Genomic DNA, 17,430 nt, shown 5'->3' with positions numbered 1-17,430 from the left:
TAGGATCACATGATGACACTAAACATCATATTTGGATCTGTGTAAATCAATAATTTAAAGCTCTTGCCTTCCTGCTGCACCAGACTAGCAGGCTGAAAGTACAAAAGTGAATGCTTTGGGGGACCCCGTGCTAGAAGAGTAAAATTTGTGGAGAAAGAAAAGTATGCCTCTGAATTTTCTAAACCTCATTGTTCACTGTCTTGTGATCCCTCGTTTCTATTGTTTATAGAAAATACTGATATTTATAGAAAATGTTGGTAGCAGTTCTTTTATTGTTCATCTGACTCCATTGTTATAGGCTTATATGTAAATTTTTTTAAAGATTTATATATTTTTATTGGAAAGGCAGATATATTTAGAGAGAAGAGGAGAGACAGAGGAAGATCTTCCGTCCGATGGTTCACTCCCCAAGCGGCTCCAACGGTTGGAGCTGAGCTGAACTGAAGCCAGGAGCTTCTTTGGGTCTCCTACACAGGTGCAGGGTCCCAAAGCTTTGGACTGTCCCCGACTTCTTTCCCAGGCCATAAGCATGGAGCCGGATGGGAAGTGGTCCTGCCAGGTTTAGAACCAGTGCCCACATGGGATACTGGTGCTTTCAAGGCGAGGTCTTTAACCGCTATGCGATCGCGCTAGGCCCATTTGTTAATTTTTTAAATACTGAATTTTATTTACATTCAGGCTGATCTGAGAATAAATATAAACCAACTTTATTAGTGAACAAGCCGAATAAGCCTTAGTGCACTTCATAACCCTTGATGTTCAGTTCTGTATCTCTAACTCTGGTACTATATTGGCATTTCCCAAACAGGGTCTCTGTGATTGACTGATTGCTGACAAAATAGCCCCGAGTTTGTAGTTGCTATATCCCTCATGAAGAACCAGCAGAGGGCTTAAATCTCTTAAAAGTTAGAAAGTTAAGGGCCCAATGTGGTAGCCAAGTGCCTGAAGTCCTCCTCTTGCACGCCCCGGGATCCCATATGGGCGCTGGTTCTAATCCCGGCAGTGCCACTTCCCATCCAGCTCCGTGCTTCTGGCCTGGGAAAGCAGTCAAGGACGGCCCAAGGCCTTGAGACCCTGCACCCATGTGAGAGACCCAGAAGACGCTCCAGGCTCCTGGCTTCAAATTGTGTCTACTGCAGCTGTTGCAGCCACTTGGGGAGTGAATCATCAACCAATAAGAGATCTTCCTCTCTGTCTCCCCTCCTCTCTGTATATCTGCCTTTCCAATAAAAATAAATAAATTTTTTTGTTTTAAGAAGTTACAAAGTTAAAATATCAAACTTTCAGTGTTAATTAAGCTTGGACGTTTAGTATTGCTGCACTTTTTCCTCCGCTACTCTCCACTCTTACTAGATATTTTATTTATTTAAAATCTTATTATGGTAGGAGATATGGTATGCCTCTGGAGGGCATGTTTATGCTGTGTGTCTGTCTCTGCAAAGCTGATAGCATGCTGGCCACTACCTTATCCTGTCCAGTCACCCTGTAATTCCCATGATTGTGGTATAGGAATGTTAAGCTTATGCAGTGCTGCAGTTAGGTGTATTTTGAAATTTCACTGGTAGGGGTGATATGAAACATCACTTGAGATCCTGGGTTCATGTGCAGCTGTGCTGTATTTCTGATTCGACTACTGATTCCAGTTTCCTGCTGATGCACATCCTGGCAGGCAGCAGGTGACAACTAAAATAGTTGGATCCCTTCCACTCAAATGAGAGCTCCAGATTGGATTCTCTGTTTGTGGCTTCTGCCTAGCTCACTCCTGGTCAGATTGTTGGCATACGTTTGGGAAGTGAACCGGTAGATGTTGGCTTGTCTCCCTCTATTTCTGTTTCTCGAATACAAAAAGATTTTAAAAAAGAAATGCCGTTGTCCATTCAGTGAGATATACTCTTCTTTTTTTTCTGTTAATAACTACTCCATACATTTTAGAATGTGGAAACAATGGAAGTGTGGGAGATAAATTTCAAAATTGTTCCACCCAGAGGTAATCTGTTCACTTTTCAGTAAGTGTATTTTGAAGCTTTGTGTGTGTGAATACATGCTTGCACATGTCAGTGTGTGGATGCCTCCAGGGAAATACAGCATCCGCACATGTTCATTGACTCATCATGCTTTCTGCCCAGCTATTTAGTGATGCAGGGAACAGAGTACGATAGCAGTCTCAGCTCTTGGAATGCTTAGGATGGGGGAGGGCCTGACTGAGTGGCAAGGGCTGGGATCCCAAATGGTTGCCAGTTCATGTCCCAGCTCCTGCTTGTTGCCAAGGAGGGCTTTGGAGGACTACCCAAAGCTTTGGGACCCAGCACCCATGTGGGAGACTCAGAAGAAACTTCTGGCTGCTGGCTTTGGATTGGCTCTGGCCGTGGCGGCCATTTGGGGAGCGGACCAGCAGATGGAACAAATTTTCCCTCTGTCCTTCTCTCCATAAATTTGATCTGCCTTTCCAATAAGAATAAATAGGTCTTTTTTTAAAAAAATCATATGGAGGCAGTTGCCTTACTAGGTAATAAAAGTAGTATGATTCCATACTGTGCTGTTTAAAACATGTAAAGTACTAGCTTAAGTGGGCCTGGTACGATGGCTTAGCAGCTAAATCCTTACCTTCCATGCACCCATCCATTACAGGCACTGGTTCATGTCCCAGCTGCTCCACTTCCCATCAAGTTCCCTGTTTGTGGCCTGGGAAAGCAGTAGAGGATGGGCCAAAGCCTTGGGACTTTGTACCTTTGTGGGAGAACCTGGAGGAGACTCCTGGTTCCTGGCTTCATATCAGCTCAGGTCTGGCCATTGCAGCCACTTGCAGGGGGGGTGGGGGGCGCGGGAATTACCGGATGGAAGAGCTTTCTCTCTGTCTCTCTTTGTCTCTATAAACCTGACTTTCCAGTAAAAAAAAAAAAAAAGAAAGAAAGAAAAAAAGAAATTGTAGATATAAAACTAAAATGTATAAAAGTAGAGTAAAAACCTGATATTTGATATTTGATTTTTTTTTTCATAATCTTTAGGGAAATACAAAATGGTGAATTTGTTTTAACTTGCTAATTTTAGATATTCTGTTCTTACATATTAACACCTCTTCTTTGGCCTAGGTGACTGATATCAGAACTAATGAAACAAAGTCAACAAATTGTTGAATGATGTATCCAGAGGGATTAGCAGACATAAACCAGGACAGATTCGTGGGAGCATCCAAAGTCTTAATCTTTCCCATTTGGGAGATTGAGTTCTGAGTTGGAAACAAGAAACAGATAAAAATTATGTGCTTTGCTTCCCCACTCCTTGACTTTTATGTGGCTGCATGCCTACTGGTTAGCATTTGAGTGCATCTGAGAATAGAAGAGTACACATGTAAGATTGCCCAGCTGGATGGGATTCCTAGAAACACTGTACATACGGGCATTTGGAGCTAAGAGATGTACCAGAGTAGCAGAAGTTAGAATTAACTGTTAGTTCACACCATCCCTCCCCTGTTCCATAGACACAAAGCATTCATGCTTAGTGTCCACCAGGAGTCATGAAATAGCTTAACTAAAGATTGAGTTGTTATAAATTTTATATATATATATCCTGTAATATATATATTATCTATTACAAATCCTACTTTGCAAGTGTAGGTGTGACAAAATCATGAAGAAAATGTTTAATTAATTTATCAATAGAACTTCACTGCATGGGAAGAAAATAATCCAAAGTCAGAAGTTAAAAAAAACTGTAAAATTTATTGCATGAAACTCATTTCCTTAATATTGAGAAGGAGAAATATCCCACATGTTTAAATGCTGATAAGAGAACTGAGGGAAGAAAAAATGTAACCATTATTTGCAAAGAGACTAACCTAAAATAAAATGGATAAAGATAAAAAAAATTCACAAGGAGTGTCCAGAAGTACTCCAAGGAGTGATAGGAATATGTATGATTATCGCTGTATAGATGCCCACAGAGCACTTCCATGGGTAGTTGTCCTACACGTGCTTTGACAAGATCACCAAGGTGGCTTGTATAAAACAATGCAAGGCTGCTTTCCTAGTGTTTGGGTAGTGATGTAGACATGTAGGCTGTTTCTGGAGAGGTTTTCTTATTTTTTTCCCCCTTTTGAATTATTTTCTGCTTGAATGAATTACAGCCCATCCATGCAGTTGCATACAGGCTGCTGCTGCTGCAAATAATGTAATATAATGGAAAGTCCATGATGTAGCAGTAAGCAGAAGCTAGAGGATCCTCAGTGGAGTAGCATCCTGTGCATGTGTGTTTTAAAGATTTCCTTAATTTTTTTTTTAGAAATTTTGGTATTTTTATTGAAAAGGCAGATTTACACAGGAAGAGACAGAGGAAAAGATCTATCCACTGGTTTGCTCCCAGGTAGCCACAATGGCCAGAGCTGTGCCAATCCGAAGCCAGCAGCTGGAAGCTTCTTTTGGGTCTCTCATGTGAGTGCAGTGTCCCATCCTCCCCTTTTTGGCCATCCTGCACTGCTTTCCTAGGCCACAGCAGGCAGCTGGATGGGAAGTGGAACAGCCGGGACTCAAACCAGTACCTGTGTGAGATATAGATGCTTGGAGATGGAGGATTAGCCAGTTGAGCTGTCATTTTGGCCCTGCATGTATATATTTGTGTAGGCAAAAATTTTGGAGGAATGTATGTGCTTGTAGCAGTAACTATGAGGACTGGAAATTTTCCCATGTCTATAAGAATAGTTTAGCACATTTCATGCTAAAATTCAGTGTTGATAGAGTTGGGTGAGGGCAATATGGTTATGGTGGCTCATGGTAGGTATCTAGACTAGTAAAATTTCCTAGGTAGTGTCACATTTATTAAACCTCTGGCCAGTTCTAGAAGGTAGATTCTGTTTTTTGCTTACTAGAAGACTGAATATTCTTGCCAGGAGTCATAAACTATTTTTCTGTTGAGTTTGGATTCTAATCCAAAGAGAACCCCGATTCCAGAGCTTGAGGTTCCGGCCGCAGCATGCTCTTACTGCTGTTTAGGAAGGGTCCCAGAAAATGTGTGTTTTATTGTTGTTACTTGAGGCCAAGGAGGAGGATTTGGGTGGCATCAGTTTAGTAAATGTCCTAAGCTGAAAATGGAGTGCTAATCTGTACCCTTGGGAAAGATCCTGTCGTACTGTTCTTACTTTACAGAGCACTGTATGAATCAGTTTTAATCAGTAGGATACTTGTTATATTTAGGTTTTTTTCTCATGATAACTGCAAGTGTTTTTTGTTTTTGTTTTTGTTTTTGTTTTTTAACTATTCTCATCTGTTACATGCAGGCTTTAACAGTTTTAGTCACCTTTCTGAAATCTGACTGTTTTATGTGTGGTACATTTTGGGAAAAGATGAGGAAAATTGTGGAAACAGTGTTTCTAATTAGATTATTTTTATTTCTATTTTAAAATGTTTTGTACTTTAAAATGTTTTGTACCAATGGTTGTATTGTTAATAGCCTACTCCCAATACCTTCTAAAATCTCTTTTTAAGTCAAATGAGGAAGAGCCTCTTAGTAAAAATGTCCATTCTGTTTACTACTTGTTAAAATATAAATACCTGCTTTCTCTCTTTCTAGGAGCATCATCTTCAGCGGGCAATCTCAGCACAACAGGTGTATGGCGAGAAGAGGGATAATATGGTTATTCCAGTCCCAGAAGCAGAAAGTAATATTGCTTACTATGAATCTATATATCCTGGGGAATTTAAGATGCCAAAGCAGCTCATTCACATACAGCGTAAGTCATTTCTATTTTAACAATTTTATTTTTATTGTTATCTTCTTGGGTAACCTGCAGATTTTTATCTGTTCAAGGCCATTTTCTTTTCTTGTATCATGGATCAGTATCAGCCTGAGCATAGTAATAGCCCGTTTCCCGATTTTGTGACACTGTTTGATGTAATGGCCCTGACAGAAAAGATAGGGGTTGTCGTCATAAATATTTAGTTTCATCCAGTATGGGATCAACTGCTGCTTTAAACAAGTAGGATTTTAGTTGTCTTGCCGATCAGAATTGCTCAGGTTAATTGGCTTAGAGAACTTTTTGGACAAAAGTCAGAGGTTGTCAAATTTTCTGTAGAAAGCTGGATAAAATCCAAACTTTTTTAGGCTTTTTCGGTCATTCGTTCTCTGTGGCAGTTCTTCACCTCTGCTGTTCCAGTGCAGAAGCCACTTTAGAGAATACTTAAACATGAGAACCGGCCTGTGTTCTGGTACAGCTTTCTGATAAGAAAAAGGATGGCAGGCCAAAAATGGCCCTACTTAGCTTCCAGCCACTGATCTGTGTTTCTGCTAATGGAGTGAGTGATGTGCTAATTTTTAAACTTTTAATGTTTTAATAGGAAACTTATTTCACTGAATTAGTGGTATATTCTTCCTTGGAAATTATTTTGGGGTGTTGGAGCACGTGGCACAGTGAGTTAAGCTGCCGCTTGCAACACTACTGTCCCATATCAAAGTTTGGTTTGAGTCTTGAACTGCTCTGCCTTTTTTTTTTTTTTAAGATTTATTTTATTTTTATTGCAAAGTCAGATATACAGAGAGGAGGAGAGACAGAAAGATCTTCCGTCCGATGATTCACTCCCAAGTGGCTGCAATGGCCAGTGCTGCGCCGATCCAAACCCAGGAGCCAGGAACTTCCTCCAAGTCTGCCACACAGGTGCAGTGTCCCAATGCATTGGGCTGTCCTCGACTGCTTTCCCAGGTCACAAGCAGGGAGCTGGATGGGAAGTGGAGCTGCCGGGAATAGAACCGGGGCCCATGTGGAATCATGGGCACTTTCACAGCAAGGACTTTGAACTGCTCTGCTTTTAATCTAACTGCCTGCTGTGCTTGGGAAAGCAGCAGAGGATGGTCCTCATACTTGACTCCCTGCCACTCATGGGAGATCCAGGTACATAGTTCCTGACTCCTGCCTTGGATCTGGCCCAGCCCTGACTGTTGTAGCCATTTGGGGTGAACTAGTGGATGGGAGATCTCTTTCTTGGTCCCGTCCTTCTTTCCAGTCTGGTACTCTGCCTTGCAAAGGAAATAACTTTTGGAGGCCAACGCAGTGGCTCAACAAGCTAATCCTTCACCTGCAAGCACTGGCGTGGGTGCCAGTTTGTGTCCTGGCTGCTCCACTTCTGATCCAGCTGCCTGCTTGTGGCCTGGGAAATCAGCTGAGGGCGAAACAAGTCCTTGGGTCCTTGCACCCTGTAGGAGACCTGAAAGAAGCTCCTGGCTTCAGATTGTCTCAGCTCAGGCCTTTGAAGCCTTTTGAGGAGTGAACCAGCAGGTGGAAGATTGCTCTCTCTGTACCTCTCCTTTCTGTACTCTGCCTTTCCAGTAAAAATGAAATTAATCTTTGATAGATAAATAAATAAATAGCTTTTTAAGAAAGGATTCTTTGACAGCTATCACACTGAGTGATGAAGAGCAGAAAACTTTTAGACTTTGTGTCCCTAAACCCCAAATAGTTTCAACTTAAAAACAAATAGTTGAAAGATTACTAACATAAAATTCCTATTGCTGTTACTTTCTGTTGCCTTGTTCAACTTTCCACAGCAGTATAAACCTGTTTCGTTTCTATTGATCTCTGTAAGCACATAGAGAAACTGTTTTCACTATTCGTAATTTATTCGCTAATTCATTACCTAATTTTTAGACTCATTTAACCTTTTCTCTGTATGACCCAGTTCTTTCTGTCCTGGCTTCTAAAAACTAATTATACTGTTTCTTCAGTGTGTCTTGTGATGTTTCATCTTTAACTTGTGCTTAATGTTGTTAGTTTGAGAATGATTTTTCCCTAGTTTGCTGAGGGTTATTTGAATTGCACCAAACGTATGACAAGTGTTCACTGTCTTGTACATATTTGCATTTCATATATACACACAGAAATATACACATGCATACAGAGACATTCTAAAAGAACTTACTAAAGATTAGAACTTGTCAGCTTGTTCTGGATATTTGTCAGCGTGAGGCTAATGGTTAGAGATTTGACCCTCTGTGTATGCTGAGTGAGCCGTGTTCTCTTCACTGCAACAGGTTGTATTATACAGGCATGCTTTTAGATTAAAGTAAAATTTCAGTAAAATTGCATTTGTTTGTCTTATTATAGGAAAAAACATCAAATCAGTTCTTAACATGCTGTGCTTAAAGAAATTTGATGTGCTGCAACTAATCAAATTACAGTGATAAGATGACAGCAGAATTATAGCTTATTTGGGAGGTAAATTTTTTTGTCAGTGTAAATTTGAGGTGTCTGGTCTTTAGAGAGGTGTAGACATTGCCATATCCTGGGCCAGGCGGCGTGGCCTAGCGGCTAAAGTCCTCCTCGCCTTGAACACCCCGGGATCCCATATGGGCGCCGGTTCTAATCCCGGCAGCTCCACTTCCCATCCAGATCCCTGCTTGTGGCCTGGGAAAGCAGTTGAGGACGGCCCAATGCATTGGGACACTGCATCCGTGTGGGAGACCTGGAGGAGGTTCCTGGTTCCCGGCTTCGGATCGGCGCAGCACTGGCCCGTTGCGGCTCACTTGGGGAGTGAAACATCGGATGGAGGATCTTCCTCTCTGTCTCTCCTGCTCTCTGTATATCCGGCTTTCCAATAATAATAAAATCTTTAAAAAAAAAAAGTAGACATTGCCATATCCTTAAAGATAGTGTAGCTTAATTGACGTTAGCTGCCATAGATTGCTTGGAGCTTGCAAAACCAAACCAACCGCCCCAACTCCCTCAGAGTATAAGTTCAGCAAAGAAATCTGCATGCATCCTCTGCCTTTCTGCTGTGAACCTGGTGCACAGCTGGAGTTGGTGGAATCCCTGGAGTTCACTCGGATGTCACTGTTATGTGCTCATGGGTGTGTGAGTGTGTAGTTCCAGGCAGCTTGGTGTGAAGATACTCCTGTGCCATCACCAGAGGCCCCTCTGGTGTTCCTTGATAGCCACCACCGTTCTCTCCGCCCTTAACCCATGGCAACTGCTGATCTGCTGTGTATCTGTGTGATAGTCTCTTTGCCAGCATTAAATAGTGAATCATGTACTATGTATCCTTTTGATAGAGGCTTTTTCTTAATAATATCCTTGAATTTTATCCAGTTGAATCTAGTATTAGTTCATTTCCTCTTCTAGTGTCCATGACATACATTTACTACGGTTTGTGTTTAAAGAACTGTTGAAGGACGTTTGGATAGTTTCCAGTTTTTGACAAATACATGCAGAGTTACTGTGAACAGTCATCTACAAGTTTTTGTGTAAACATTCATTCTTATTTGTTGTCAGTGTTGTTACTGGTCGGTGAGTTCTAGCTGGGACAAGGGTTCTATCCCCTCTGGCTTGCCAGGTGTGTCTGTGCCCGAGCTCTCCCTGTCCTCCCCACTGTTGACAGCTGTCACTGTGGCTATTCTGATAGGTAGGGAGCAATGACTCGTGGTTTTAATTTGCATTTTTCCTCAGTGGTCATACTGAAACTTTTGTATTTATTTTCTATCTGTATGTCCTCTTGAATAAAATATCTGTACCTGTCTTTGCTTTCTACTACTATTTGGTTTAATGTTGAATTTTGAGAGTTTAAAAAAACATTATTCTAGTCACCAGATCTTTGTGATTTGGGAACGTTTTCTCCTATTTTGTGATTTTTCTTTTCATTTGGTCTCTCATGCCTTCTCATAAATCCCAAAGTTTTCTTCTGTGTTCTGTTTTAGAACTTTCATAGCTTAGCATTTCACATATAAGTCATTTTTATATGAAGTTAATTTTTATGTCAAGTTTTAATTAGGTCCAGTATCGTTTCCCCCTCCCCTCCAGAGTCTCCGTTGCTCCATCCCCATTTGTGGAGAAGACTTCTGCCTCTTCCTGTCACCTTTGCTTCTTGGTCAGGATGAACTGAGCATGCTTGTTTCAGTCTTTCTGCATTCTTAGTTTTGTTGGTCTCTTTATTCATCCCAAGACACTATGTTTTGATTATTACAACTCTGTAGTATTTATTTTTAAAAATTGTTTGGTTTAAGATCTATTTCCACATACATTTTGGGTTAGGCTTGTCTATTTCTACAAAGATGCTTGCCAAGATTTTTGACAGGAATGGCCCTGAATCTGTGGATCAGTGTGGAAGAGTTGATATCTTTGTGAAGTTTCCAGGCCATGAGCACATTTGATATTCCAGATATTTAGGTCTTAGATTTATTTCACTGGTTATCTGTCCTCATTTTAGATTCTGTGTATATGCTTTGGTACATTTTTATAACTGATGTTTCACTTCCTTTGAAAATGGTATTGGCATTTTAAATTTTGACTTATTCATTGCCACCATATATAGAGAGAATGAAGTTGAAAAAAATAAGTGATTGGTTTGGTCTTCTATCTTGCAACCTTATTGAAATTACTTCTTTGTTCTAGAAGGTGTATGTAGATTCTTTTGAGTTTTCCTGTGTAGACAGGTTATGTTGTAGTCTGTAGATTGTTGTAGGTTTTTTTTTTTCTTTTCCAAATTGTATGCCTTTAATTTTTCTTACTTCATGGTAGTGGCTAGAACTTAAACATCCTTGTCTTATTTCTGTGTTTAGAGGGGAAAAAACTGATCTTTGTCACCACAGGTTTGTTAGCTGAAGGGATTTGTGGTTGCTTTTTTTGTAGTTGATGAAGTTCTTGCTTTGCTGCTGGTGTACTCGGGGTTCTTACCCTGGAAGGGTGTTTAATTTTATCCTGTAACAGTTGACAGCCTGTGATTTTTCTTTTCTGCTTGTTATATGGCAAATTACACAGATTGTTTTTCAAATGTTAAATGTGCTTTGCTTACGTGGAATATAACCCATTTGGCTGTGGAATATTTGGTCCAGTTTCACTGAGAATTTTTGCATAAGGGCTGTTGGTCAGTTTGTTGTTTTGTGTTGTACCTTGTCTGGATTAATATTGACATCATAAAATTGATTCAGAACTGTTTCCTCTTCCATTTTCTGGAAGAATTTGTATAACTAGTATTAATAATTTCTAACCACACAATTTTTGCAAAGGTGTAATTGAATCTTGACTTAATCTTGACTTGTATGTGATCTTCTAAATGGACTAAAAGGGTACATTGCTTTGAATTCTCCCATGTGGTGCAAGGTCCCAAGGCTTTGGGCCGTCCTTGACTGCTTTCCCAGGCTATAAGCAGGGAGCTGGATGGGAAGTGGGGCTGCCGGGATTAGAACCAGTGCCCATATGGTATCCTGGGGTTGTGCAAGATGAGGAATTTAGTCACTAGGTTTCTGCGCCAGGCCCTTAAATATATTTTCTTTAAAAAAAAAAAAATCAAGGATTGGGTGCTGGCATTCCCTGTGAGCACCAGTTTGAGTTCCAGCTGATCCATTTTTGATCCATCTCCCAGGTATGGCCTGGGAAAGCAGCAGATGATGGATCAAGTCCTTGGGTTCCTGCACCCGTGTGGGAGACTTGGATGAAGCTCCTGGCTTTGGGCTTTGGACACACCCATCCAGCTTCAGCCATTGCAGCTATTAGGGGAGTGAAGCAGCTTGTGGAAGATCTCTGTCTTTCCTTCTCTCTCTGTAACTCTGACTTTCCAATAAAAATAAATCTTTCTAGAGAAAACAAGAATATATTCTGTTCTTAGTCCACATTTTATTTTCTTGGACCAAACATCATTTTACTATTTGCTTCCTGTATTTTTAAGTGTTGTCTGAGTTTATGGACTGACCCACCCATACAAATAGTCTGAGTGGCATAAGTGGCACTTGTTACATAGAAATTTATATACAGCTCATCTTAACTACTAGTCTATAATAGTCTCCTTTTATTTGTGATTTCAGTTATTGTCAACTGTGGTCTGAAAAGTGGAAAATCTCAGAAATAAGCAACTCATAAGTTTAAAATTGCCCACCATTGTAAGGTGAAAAAAAAGAATCTTCCTGTTCTTCTGGGGACATAAATCATTCCTTGGTTCAATGTATTCACATTGTATATGCTGCCCACCTCTTAGTCACTTAGTAGCCATCTCTAGCCAGCAGACTGTCACAGTGGCCCAGTGCTTATGTTCAAGTAACTCTTACTTCCTAAATAATGGCTCCAAAGGTCAAGAGTAGTGATATTGCCAGCGAATGCCAAGAGAAGCAGCCAAGTACTATCTTTTATGTGAAAAATGAAAGCTGTGAAGGAGTAAAAAAGAATATCGAGGTTGCAAAGGACTGTGGGAAGGATGGATGTTAATGAAATCACAGGGAAAGGAAAGGAAATTGTTAGTTTTGATACTATGCCTCACTGTGACAAACGCCATGCCTGGTAGGAGCTTTGTTAAGTGGAAAATCTGTTGAATTATAGGACTCAGTACTGTCTGGAGTTTCAGGCATTTGCTGGCGATTTTGGAACATATCCCATGAATAAGGGAGACTTACTAAGTGATTTGATATTGTCTGTGTATTTTGTAAGTATGTCCTATATCTGTGTTCCATGTATAATGTTGAACACATACATGTGTCTGAATTTATCCCTGTCAGAATGTTTTAAAAGTTTCTACATATGTATGGTTCCCATTATTGAATACTTACAAAATAGCCTAGGTCGGATATTCTTTGGTGAAATTTAATTAGAAGTGACTGTTTTCTATTTTGAATGTATTCAGTAATCTAGCACAGAAAATTTTGAAAACGTTTTTATTTCTAGGACCATGAAAAATGTTGCTCCTTTATTAACTGTCGCCTATCCATTGATTCCTCCCCAAATGCTTTCAACAGCTGGGGTTGAGAGAAATAAGCCAAGATAGACACAGGAACTCATTCCAGGCCTCTCCAGTGGGTCGTAGGAACCCAAGGTCCTGAGCCATCATCACCTGCTGCCTCCCAGGGTGTGCTTAGCAGAAAGCTGGGCTTGGGAGCAGAACTAGGCACCTCCCATAGGAGCTGTGTAGGTGCTCCAAGCTAAGTGTTAGTCATTGTACGAAACCCCTGCCCTAGTGTTGTATCTGTCAGTTCAATTGAGCTGTCAGTCGGAAGCTACAGGCTTGACAGAAGCTCTAAATCCTAAGGTAGATTTTTGCATGTTGCCTTTTCTACCAGGTTATCTGAGCAAGATCTGATTCTCAAGTTTAGGAGTATTTAGGTGTCACTGCCTTCACTACAATGAAGTCCTCTACTCTCTCAGATCCTTGTTTAATGGAGTGGGAGACTGAGCATCCTGCTTCACAGGATAGGGATCTTGGTAACTCGGATATGACTTGTCACTGATGATACATACGCCATAAGTGAATAGACTTTGATGTGAAAGTAAATACTACTGAGCAAGCATGTTTGGATATTGGAAATAGCTAAACCTTTTGTTTGTGATTTGAGATGTTGATTTTATCAAAAGAAAACTAAGTATATTTTATAACGAATATTCTAAAGTGTAATGTATAAACAGGATAAAATCTTGAGAAGGCAAAACACTGCTAGTTGGTACTCAGTGGTTTGGCTTTCTGGATTATTGGCATCATCGATCTTAATAGAACTTTCTGTGGTAATGGGAATGTAATCTGCTTTCTGCTATAGCACTAGCCATGGGTAGTTGTTTAATCCTGGAAGTGTGGCTAATGTGATTGAGGAACTGAATTTTAAGTTTTAATTAATATAAATATAATTGGCCACACATGGTTGGTGACTGCCATATTATAACACAGAGATTTCTGGATTATTTCAGTTAGGAGACGCCCCCCCCCCAAAAAAAAAAAAAAAAAAGAAACCCTCTTTAGAATCCCGAAAAGCCTGTTTACATAACCGTAACAAACAAAATGCGATCATGGAACATCATTGAAGAGCCTGACATTATAAGTAATTTGAGTACAGAGGTACAAACAGAAATTTTCATGTTATCTAGCTGTCTTCTGTCATTACTGGTTCCATCCCCACATGCCTGCAATAGCTAGGGCTAGATGAGGCCAAAGCTAGGAGCCCAGCCCTCAGTTGGAGCCTCTACATGGATGGCAGGGCTGGCTCTCAGGATGTGCATTTGCAGGATGGCACAGGTCAAAATAGAAAGTAATACAGCAATTAATGTAAGTGTTTATTGGCTTCCTCCCGGTCAGATGCTATTTGAAGTTGGAAGCAGGATTGTGGCAGCCTGATAGCTCCTCTTGTCCTTGTCGCAGCCCTAATAGGTGCCTGTGGCCCTGTACCTCCACATCCCCACACATGCAGCTGTAGCACTGTGTTTAGCAAACTAGCCCTAGCAGAGGTGGCACACAAGGTGAAAATATCACTCTCCTTGGTTTGAGGTACAGAGAAGTGGGGAGCCCATGTCTCATCTCTGGAGAATCCGTCACTTTGCGGAAGTGGGGTGCCAGTGGGTAGATGCGGAAGTAGGCGCACAGACTGGAACAAAACAGGAGGAGTGACTAGAAGGGGGGACTTCCTTTTTTTTTTTTACTTTATTATTGCCTGTGATTTATGCAAAATGTATGTGTGTACCATATATTTTCCTGAGAAAAGCGTTCATGGATTCTCTTAAGAGAAAACATAGTTAGGAACCACTTCTAACAGGTCAGTCAGCCTGGGGTTGAAAGGTTACACAGCCTTTGGCCTTCTGAGTGGTAAGTGGCAGGAAAGAGCTGTGGAAACAGTGTGCACAGAGCCGTACACTGCTGTAAGGAGTTGGACTAGAGAAAGACATTAGGCGTTTTGAAGTTAGGCTGTTTCGCATCTTATCATAATGCCGTCAGCCTGGCTGTTTATTTTGGTACATTATTGAATGCTATTTGGTGTAGGAGTTTAGTGGTTCTTGAAGTAAGCCGCAGCAGGAGTGCTTTCACTGAGCTGGCTGAGTCACAGCTGTCAGCACTGCTCCTAGTGCCTTTGACACTGCACTTAACACCGCTCCCAAAGCTTTTGATAATGTAGTTAAATAATTGGTAAAATAGCATGTAAATAGCCTAGAAGAAAATCTTACCTAAAAGACCTTTTCCTTTTATACAAAGATTCTTGCAAAAATTTATGGGAAAATAGTTAAAATGTTTATTTCTGGTGCAAAGCATTTATGAAACCCATGGCTAGTTTTTTCATAGTATGCATTTTCCATGAACCTTTTGGCGGCCCCTTGTGGCATATTCATCCATTTGATGTTGTAATGCAATAGATTTTGAGCTATAAAAATGGCAGTTTCACATGGTTCAAATCAATACTTTTCATAATCTGTGTACCTGATAATGGGCTTCTGGTTAATTTGCTATTGGAACCTGTCTTTTGTCATTTATGTTCATAGTAAAGGTGTCTACTTTAACCTTAAATATAGCAGGCATATCTGGAAACTTTGGACTGTTTATGACTGAAAACAAATTTGAAAGCATTTTATTCAGGAAATCTAGGGCTTTTGTCTAGACATCTGCAGGCGGGTGTGTTGGTGAATTCACACACTGAATGATTGCATATGGTCTCTTCTGTCAGCTTTTAGTTTGGATGCTGAACAGCCTGATTATGATTTGGATTCTGAAGATGAAGTATTTGTGAATAAACTGAAAAAGAAAATGGACATCTGTCCATTGCAATTTGAAGAAATGATTGACCGCCTAGAAAAAGGCAGTGGTCAGCAGGTACAACTTCATTTATACATAATAAATGTGTACATGTGCTATATACATATTTACATTACATGGAAGCAGTATAATATGGGGGGTGGGGAGCAAGCTTTAGCATTAAAAAATGTGGATTCAGACCTCTGCCCGTCTAGCCTCTGTAACCTTGGGCAAGATACTTACATTGCTCTGTGCCTCAGTTGCCCTATCTGTAAAATGGAGGTGATACACAATGTAGAATTACTATGAAGATCAATGTAATGCTGTCTGTAAATCAGCATCAAGAACTGGCATGGATGAGGAACTCCATGCCCAAGTTGGCTGTTGTGTTCATACTGTGTAATTACATGGAAATGACATATGGTTTTACATTTAGCCAGTCAGTCTGCAAGAGGCCAAACTACTGCTAAAAGAAGATGATGAATTAATTAGAGAAGTTTATGAATACTGGATTAAAAAGAGAAAAAACTGTCGAGGGCCATCTCTTATTCCATCAGTAAAACAAGAGAAGCGTGATGGTTCCAGCACAAATGATCCGTATGTGGCTTTTAGAAGACGCACTGAAAAAATGCAGACTCGAAAAGTAAGTGAATCTGAAGATTTTTTTTTTAAATTTTAGGTGAGAAAAACTATATAGTTATGAATGTCTTAATTATAATGCTGTATTTATGTGATTTAATTTCTACGCAAGTATCACTTTCTATACAGTTGTGAAAAATACTAACAGCAAATTGGCCTTGAATATGTTGATCCATTTTAAAATCATATTAAAAATGAATTTCTTAGTAATCCATGTTTTCTTTTAGTGTCTTTAAACTTTAATTAAATAGATGTACTCTAAAGTATTAATAACTGATCACAACCTCACTAATTGCAAATGCTTGTTGACATTAAGCAACTTCTTCTTTGTAGAATCGCAAAAATGATGAAGCTTCTTATGAAAAAATGCTTAAATTGCGTCGAGATCTAAGCCGGGCTGTTACTATTTTAGAGATGATAAAAAGAAGAGAAAAGAGTAAACGCGAGCTTTTGCACTTAACACTGGAAATTATGGAAAAGAGGTGAAGTATATTTCAGCAGCATTAGGAAGTATGATACCATTAGCATTGTGTCCACTGAGTTGCTTCATTCCTAAGGCTGTTTTCTACCTCAGGAAATAACCTCTTGAAATAATAACTGAAACTACTTAAATTTGCAGTTGTGATGTTAGGCTTTTAAGTTGGGTGCAATACTATGCTTCTCAGTTCTAAGATTTTTTTTAATTAATTTTATAAAACTGATTTTTTAAAAATATATGTATACATAGTAGTCAGATTTGTTTAAAAAAAATGTTTTAACTCGACAGAGGTCCCATCCCTTGGTTCATTTCCTGAATACGTGCAAGTGCCAGAGTCACAGGCCAAAGCCTGGAGCTGGGAGTTCAATCCAGATCTCACAGTTATTTGAGCCATGCCTAGCAGGGTGGGTTTTGGTGGGAACTAAAGTCAGGAGCTACGATGGAATGCTGGCACCCCAGGGTAAGATGTGAGCAGCTTATGCATGAGGCTGTGCCACTCCTCACATGAGTCTCACCATTTGAAAAGCCAGCCAGCACAGGCCCAGCACAGTAGCATAGTGGTTAAGGTCCTCGCCTTGCACCGCTGGGATCCCATATGGGCGCCGGTTCTGATCCCGGCAGCCCCTGCAAATGAGTTTCAGCGTAAAGGCAGTTCTGTCCTCTGCACCATTGAGGTAGTAATTTCCGCTTCACCAAATCTGTCAGCAGAATTGCCAATTCTTTGGTTTTTTTCCCGCAGTCATCACCATGTGCTGAGGTAAAGCTAGCAAGCTGTACAAGTAGAAGGAAGAAACACAAGGAATTATGAATCTTTGATTTTAAGAGATGTTCAGCAAATAATTACAGTTTAACTGTACTATTATTGCAAGT

General features: G+C 40.2%; 1 protein-coding gene across 4 annotated transcripts in view; it reads left to right on the top strand.

Annotated features, from left to right (window-relative positions):
- Positions 1–17,430, top strand: part of EPC1 (enhancer of polycomb homolog 1) — a 98,734-nt gene that overhangs the window by 62,815 nt on the left and 18,489 nt on the right. For all 4 annotated transcript variants that reach the window (XM_058669576.1, XM_058669575.1, XM_004588450.3 and 1 more), the window contains exons 2-5: positions 5,563–5,722; positions 15,376–15,521; positions 15,880–16,086; positions 16,416–16,564. In XM_058669576.1, coding sequence (XP_058525559.1) covers positions 5,623–5,722; positions 15,376–15,521; positions 15,880–16,086; positions 16,416–16,564 — 602 coding nt within the window. In that variant the 5' untranslated portion in view covers positions 5,563–5,622. The remainder of the gene's footprint in view (positions 1–5,562; positions 5,723–15,375; positions 15,522–15,879; positions 16,087–16,415; positions 16,565–17,430) is intronic.

Source organism: Ochotona princeps, chromosome 10 (genome assembly GCF_030435755.1).
Source record: "Ochotona princeps isolate mOchPri1 chromosome 10, mOchPri1.hap1, whole genome shotgun sequence".
In the NCBI taxonomy this organism is placed as follows: Eukaryota; Metazoa; Chordata; class Mammalia; order Lagomorpha; family Ochotonidae; genus Ochotona; species Ochotona princeps.
The sequence above is the reverse complement of the archived record's forward strand: the minus strand, read 5'-3'. Positions and strand labels throughout refer to the sequence as shown.